At 33.2% G+C, this 7,337-nt stretch overlaps 1 protein-coding gene across 2 annotated transcripts; it reads right to left on the reverse strand.

Annotated features, from left to right (window-relative positions):
• Positions 1-494: 494 nt before the first annotated feature.
• Positions 495-5,822, reverse strand: LOC8258877 (probable LRR receptor-like serine/threonine-protein kinase At4g30520). Of its 2 annotated transcripts, XM_015728267.3 has the most exons (11): positions 4,826-5,814; positions 4,584-4,716; positions 4,388-4,459; positions 3,940-4,083; positions 3,523-3,594; positions 3,305-3,364; positions 3,118-3,218; positions 2,905-3,036; positions 2,465-2,809; positions 1,363-1,742; positions 495-1,195 (listed from the first exon to the last, which is right to left on the reverse strand). In XM_015728267.3, the coding sequence occupies exons 1-11, from the start codon at positions 4,911-4,913 to the stop codon at positions 782-784; spliced, it is 1,941 nt and encodes a 646-aa protein (XP_015583753.3). In that variant the 5' UTR covers positions 4,914-5,814; the 3' UTR covers positions 495-781. The 2 variants fall into 2 exon arrangements, with proteins under 2 accessions (XP_015583753.3, XP_048228188.1); XM_048372231.1 differs by having other exon boundaries at positions 2,905-3,218; positions 4,826-5,822.
• Between the last annotated feature and the right edge of the window lie 1,515 nt (positions 5,823-7,337).

Genomic DNA, 7,337 nt, shown 5'->3' on the forward strand with positions numbered 1-7,337 from the left:
GTCCCAATTGTCTTAAGAGTGATCCATCACTTTCCAGTCTTTGGTCTTTTCTACCTCTCAGGTCTCTTTTTTCTTTTACAATTGACACATGATTATTATCTCACATGAATCTAATGATCAGTAAGGATACGTGCCTTCAGTTTGACATTTCTTACGTATGGTCAAAAACATCCTTTGTCAAGCAGGAAATCTGTCAGCTTGGGTTGTGTCTTGTGCTCTAAATCAGTTGGCACCAAGTACAAACTGGTCATAAAAGATAAACAACAAAGCACCAAACCAAAGAACCGCGTGACCCTGCAAAGTATCCTCAGAGAACGACCCTTAACAGCTCTTTTGCTTTGACAAATTGACAATACCTCCTGTAAGACATGCGGTAGGACACTGTCTCCTTCAGGACCTTCACTCTCCCTCCACTTCAAAATAGCCAATAATATGTAGGACACTGCCTCACGCTTGGAGGGCACTGTAGCTTATGATATTCTCTGCCCACTCTCTTCCACAAACAAAACATTGGGAGATTCCCATTTATATTCTTTTTAACTTCTCTAGTTGGCAAGGAAATGAAGATGGGTTCTTTAGTATTTTAGTATTTACATTACACTTTCCAAAAGGATAGAAGAGAAACTTACAAACAAACTAAATAACCTATATATACTTTCTTGAACGAAGTTTAAATCTTTGCATTTGCAAAGAAATAACAAGGGGGACAGGAAAAGAATGACATTCCTCTATAAAACTGCTTTGCTTTCTTTTCTTTTTTTCTTTTAGTTTTCTTTTAAATTTATCTTGGACCAGAGAGTTCCATGGCATAGGAATCCAAAGAATGTTCATCATCATCATCATCCATTCCGAGGCCGAACGTGTTGTTGCTCGATCGGTCATTGCTATTTTCATCCTGTTTAGTCGCAGTAGTGGTGGTACTGGTAGGTCGAATAGTGCTTTTATTGGTGTTGTTCTTGTAAGAGAGGATCATGACAGGATTGATATGATTGTGTGATTTTGCCCATTTCTCAGCGAGGCCATCGCCTTCAAGCATCCGGACCACTTCCGACATTTTGGGACGATGGGCTGGGAGGTATTGAGTGCACAAAAGAGCTACTTGCAGCATCTCTCCTACCTCAATCCGATCGTACATGCCATCTAGCTCTTTGTCCACCAACTCTTCCACTTTCTTTTCTTGTTGTATCTTTTTCACCTGTGGCATGCGTATGTTAAGAAATTTGGACAAATTACTATCGCATGTAAGCATAACTCCAATCTCTTGGGTCACAGCATCATGATAACATAATATCAACAAACATAACCAAAACAAATTGTCTTGTCTACTGATAGAGCTAGCAAGGTGTTGTTGATTAGACTTACCCACTCGAGCATTGCTCCTTTTTGATTAACAGTTTTTCCAAACTCAAGAGCTCTCATTCCAGTTATGAGCTCGATCAAGAGAATGCCAAATCCAAAAACATCAGTTTTCTCAGAAGATTGTCCAGTGGAGAGGTATTCCGGCGCAATGTGCCCAACAGTGCCACGGACAGCAGTGGTGACATGAGAAGCAGCAGGGTCAAGTTGCTTTGCAAGTCCAAAATCACCAACTACAGCCTCACAAAAGTCATCAAGGAGCACATTAGCAGCCTTCACATCTCTATGGATTATCTTAGGATCACATTGTTCGTGCAGGTATAGAAGACCCCTTGCAGCTCCAATTGCTATCCTCTTCCTCGTGTTCCAATCTAATGGTGGTTTTCCTGTTGCGGTCATTACATAGTATAGAAGATTCATTAAAATGTAACGAGGATAAAGACAAGTATCAACAGAGAAGAACTCAATTTTGTAACCTTAACAAAATGTTTGAAAATGATCTTTAGAAATAAATTTGAGGCAGATGTGAACCTCTGACTGAAATTTGAAAATATACCAAAGTCTAATGTTCATCGAAACCATTTTCAATAAATAGGCATGGACAGGATCTCAACAATTGCCAACATAGCTTACAAAAAATTACACTTTGAATTCACTTATTTGCAAGCTTTTGACCCACGAAGTGGGTGGTGGCAGCAAAATATTTCCCTGCGAATCTCCTAAAAGTAATGTGAGAACATTTGTTCTGCTAATAAAATCAGCAATTTCAGGAAAACATGTGAATATCAAATCTGAAGTGCTCTAACATAGCCATTTCTGTAGAGAATCTTTAAAGGAGTTCAAGCACCAACTTTTTAGTCCATAACACAGGAATAGAAAAAGAATTAAGATTGAAGCGCAAAGAAGGAACAGAAACTAACTAATGTGACATGCTTGAACCTACAAGGTCTGGAAGTTGGAACTACATACAGACTGGTTCTCAGAGACACCATACATAGTTCAATAACCATTAAATGGAGATAGAGCAACAGTTCAACAGAAACACAAGTACTTTTTATGTGAGAAGTTGTTGTATCATTATAGCGATAAAGGTAAAGCAAGAACCAACCTCTAAGCCTGGAGGCCACACTACCATTGGACATGTATGGATAGACCAAAAGCCTCTCATTAGGAGTGGCACAATATCCTATCAATCTGAGCAAATTCCGGTGAACAGCAAGGCTGATCATTTCCAGTTCTGTCCTAAATTGTGAATTCCCAGAATTTCCAGTCACATCCTTCAGCCGCTTCACTGCTACCATTGTCCCATCTCCTAGCTTCCCCTTGTACACATTGCCAAAGCCTCCAGCACCAAGAATATTCTTTGAGCTGAAGTTGTCTGTGGCAAGTTGGAGCTGTCTGAAGGTGAAATTCCTGAGATTACCTAGGCCAAGTAGCTTTTCGTCTTGTTTGTCTGTATCAAAATTCAAGAACATAATTGAGGTCATTGAAAGGCCATGCTATCTTGCCTGATATTTAGTGACATGATGTTGTTGTGTTATTACTGACCATTAATGTTGGCTATCATTTGGCTTCTCTGCTTCTTCCTCAGCCAAAGTAGTGCAAGTGCTAAGAGCAAGAGGAAGACAAAGCTGAGGCTAACCCCAAGTGCAATTGCTAATTTTTTGGTCTTGTGTTTGCCTAAACTAAGATTAAGTAGAAAGTTATTCAACAGAAATTGATAGGTCAACCAGAGAAAAGAAAGTGGTATAGCTAGTTTACCAGATGATGCATTCAGAGAAAAGGAAAGAGGACCATTACTGGCTGATCCAAAGCAACCCTCATTGGCACCACTTCCACAAATCAATGGATTGCCCACGACACTGCATCAATCAAAGCAAAACAAAAGCTGATGTAACAGTAAACAATTAGGTAAAGTTGAAAGTGGATTGCTACAGAGGAAACATACTTAAATGTTCTTGCAGGGAACTTGGGCACTGGTCCACTCAGATTGTTATAAGACAAGTCTCTGAAACACCAGCGTAATCAAATATTGAAAACCCATATATCAGAAATGAGATATAAACCTTCAGTAAATCAGAAGGATAATTTTTACGAGTTTCAAGATACCCATACGTGAAAAAACAAAACAAAAACTGACAGAAGGAAAAAAAAAACAATACTCACAAGAAAGCAAGCTGTGGGATTTTGGCTAAAGCGGCAGGAAATGGCCCAGACAAGCTATTATTGTTCAGCCTCCTACTCCCATTAGAGGACAAAAATCAACCACATTAGAAAATAAAATAACAATGATAATAATAAAAATAAATAAATTTAATTGCAAAGGAATTCTCATGAAAATTATAAAATAAAGTAGCAAACCATGAAGTTGGCATTTTTGAAAATAAAAAACTATGAGAACGAAAATAGCCTATAACGACCAACACTAGTATTATTTTCCTTTAGCTTTCCATTTTCTGAAAGCAAACAAGGACCGATAACAACATAAGACAGGCAATTGTTTTCTTTCAATTGTCATGCTGCTCCACTTTCTTGGCAACCAAATAGATTATGAAGGCTAAACATGGAAAAAGAAGTACTTACAAGTATTGCAGGCTATTTAGCTGGCCAAGAGAATCTGGTACCAAACCGGAGAACCTGTTGTTGGAGAGATCCAAGGTCTGAAGTTTTGGAAGTGTACCAAGTTCCGGTGGGATTTCACCTGTGATGTTATTATTCTGCAGCAACCTTCACATACAAATCATAACATTAAAACATGAACACTTATTATCCAACACTAATTATAAATCATGGGAATTATCATCTTAGCTACATATGTAAACACAGATATATTATTAGTCTCTGTATGGTTGCAAGGAAAAGTGTTCTGCATCTTGATACTCCACTTGAGTTTAGATTTTGAGACAAAGAAACTATTATAATGAAAATCAAAACAAACGAAAAACTTACTTTCCTTCACTTAACTTTATCTAAGCAACCGAACAGAAAATAAAGACACAAAAAAAATTTATTCCAAGATAAAAGTTCTTACACTTGACGAAGATTAGTGAGGTTTCCAATGGTCCCAGACAGAGTTCCAGAGAGAGATTGGCTTGGAGCACCCCTGAATAACCAAAAAAAATGCACATTACATATATTCTGAAGTTCTTCTCTATCAAAGACCAAAAACTATGGCTTTGAAAGAAACCAAGAACTAGAAATAAATTCAAAGAAAAATAAAAACTCACAAGCCAATAACAAGATTATCAGGTGAGCAAGTGATCATAGCCCAACTGCAAGGGTCTACAGAGTCCTCATCCCAGTTGTTTAAAACACCATGTGGATCATTTAATGCTTCTCGTATAGTTATCAAAGCCTCCACTGCAAAACCCACAATAAATAAATAAATAAAAATCAGAACTTGCATTGTTAGAAATAAATATTCAAATAACACTGAAGCTTTTGGGCTTGAGTTGGGGAGGCCATATACCTTCATGGTTTCGAGGCTCGTATGAAGCAGAAAGTTTTGCCAAAGAGAGAAAGACTATGAAAGAAACAAGAAAGAGCTTGAAAGCCATAGCTACCTAATGATAGACTCTACTAAAGAACATGTTTTGTAAAGCAAAAAAGAAAAGAAAAAAAACCATCAAATTGTGAAATGAACAAAGAAACAAAAGAATTATTAAGTTATTGTTAGACTCTTCTTCTTTGGGAAGCCCAAAAGAAACAAATTTATGTTATATGTATCTCTCTCTGTCTCTGTTTCTCTGTTAGCTGTCTCTTACTCTCTTCTTTTTAAGTCACTTTCTATAGCCAACACAAGAGTTTAGCACATAAAAACACAATCTTTTTTTCTTTTTCTCTCTCTTGGGAGAGAAAGAAAAAGGGAAAAGAAAAATAAAAACAAAGGCAAATAAATGTGTTATCTTTCCCTTTTTATTTTATTTTCTTTTAACTTTTTTCTTTTCTCCTCTTTGTTAAGTTGGGTCTCACTTTTTCAGTCCACCATTGTTTTTACTTTGCTTTTCTCTGTGTGAATGTGTTGTTTAGCATTTGGGTTCTTTTTCTTTCTTTTTATATTTTATTTTTAACACAGAGAGAAAGAAAGTAAAGAGAATCAGAAGACTGATACGGTTGTGTCAGGTGATAGTGGTGGTGGAGAGAGTATAGTGCAGAAATTGAGAGAGAGACGTGAATAATGGATATGGGCAAGAAGAGTGAACGCTGTAGTACTAGTTGATGATCTGGACTGAAACTCTCTCTCTCTCTCTCTCTCTCTCTCTCTCTCTCTCTCTCTGTCCTTTTATTTTTTTTCCTTTTGTTTTACAAGTTACTTGTTGCAGACCAAGAATGGAGACTGCTTAAAACAAGAGAATCAAGAACCATTTATGGATTTTTTTTAATTTTTTGTTGATTTGAGAGGTCACTACTTACTACTCAAGATCATGAATACCCAATTGACAAAATATTTCTGTCAAAAAGAAATTGACAAAATATTTGTATATTATATATATATTATATATATGTATATATATTTATTCTTTCTCTTCTCTTTCTTTCTTTCTTTCCTGTGGTGCTATACTGCTATGTGTTATCTATGTCCTTTTGATGGTCTGCTATTTCTGTGGTAGATGGAGAGGGTGAGCAACTGTTGTTTGCTTGATTTGATTCTGTTATGATCAAAAATTGAATAATTGAATTTTGTGCTTTTCTAAATCGAATTCAAACGAAATATAAAATGTAATCACATTGAATTGAAATAATCCAGTTTGATTTGGTTTATAAATCAGTTTAGGATCTTTTATTTTTGTTTTTCTGTGACATAAACTATATTTATATTTAAATATATATATATATATATATATATATATAATATATATTCAACATCAATAATGATAAATAATATATTCATATCTATAAATAAATATATCTTTATAATTAAATATATTAATTTTCTAAACAAATAAAAATATAATACTTAAATTTTTATCAGTTTAATTATAATTACAAAAAATTTAGTAAAAATCAAGCCAATCAAAATATTATTTAATTTAATTAAATTAAATTTTAAAATTAATATAACCGAATTAATCAGTTCAGTTTAACTTTCTAATTTCGATTGGTTTAATTTTGCTCACCCTAGCTATTTATATAGTTATTCGCTTTCGCTTCATTATAAACTCTAAAAAATATTTCTCTAAAAAGTATTAATATCTTTGAATAAATAATAAAATATTTTATTACTATTACATTTAGGCATTATGAGCAATTAAAACACGTTTAAAGCATAATTATAATAATCCTAAAATAAGACAAGATAATTTTGAAAATTTTAAAAATCAAACTGAATAGAGATTTAACTTTTTAAATTTTTTTTTTTAAAAAAGAACAATTAGATTAAAAATTAAATTTTTTAATCTAAATAGTCTATATTTTTATAAATATAATAATTTTGTATAAAAATAACTGTAAATACATATAATGATATTATTAAAAATTAATTAAACTCTTTTGATTTAAAATATATTAATTTTTATTATTATATTATTTAACAATTATATACTTTATATCTCGGTATAATAACTATGTGTTATTTGATATGTCCTTTCCCCGTCATGTTTTACATTTTTATCAAAAAGTAAAAATGACTTCTCATTTATTTTCTAGTTTCCATTTTTCCTTCTTTCCCAATTTCCCATTTCTTCTTGCCCGAAATTGCATGTTCATTTGAGTAGCTATTTCTTTCTCCTTTAATTTGAATTTCCATACTTTCTAGGTATGTAAAAGCAACTCTATCAATTTGCCCTGCTTTATTTTTAACAAAGTAGGTGTTTGTGTGATGGAACTTTTGTTAGCTGATTTAATTTTTTTATTTATTTAAATAATATTAGTTATATCAAGAATTATTTTAATAATTTATTTTAAATTAATTTTATATAATTAATTTTATAATTTATAATAAATAATTATTATTTTAAAATTATATATAATAATTAAATAAT

The sequence above is a fragment of the Ricinus communis genome, chromosome 3 (assembly GCF_019578655.1).
Source record: "Ricinus communis isolate WT05 ecotype wild-type chromosome 3, ASM1957865v1, whole genome shotgun sequence".
In the NCBI taxonomy this organism is placed as follows: Eukaryota; Viridiplantae; Streptophyta; class Magnoliopsida; order Malpighiales; family Euphorbiaceae; genus Ricinus; species Ricinus communis.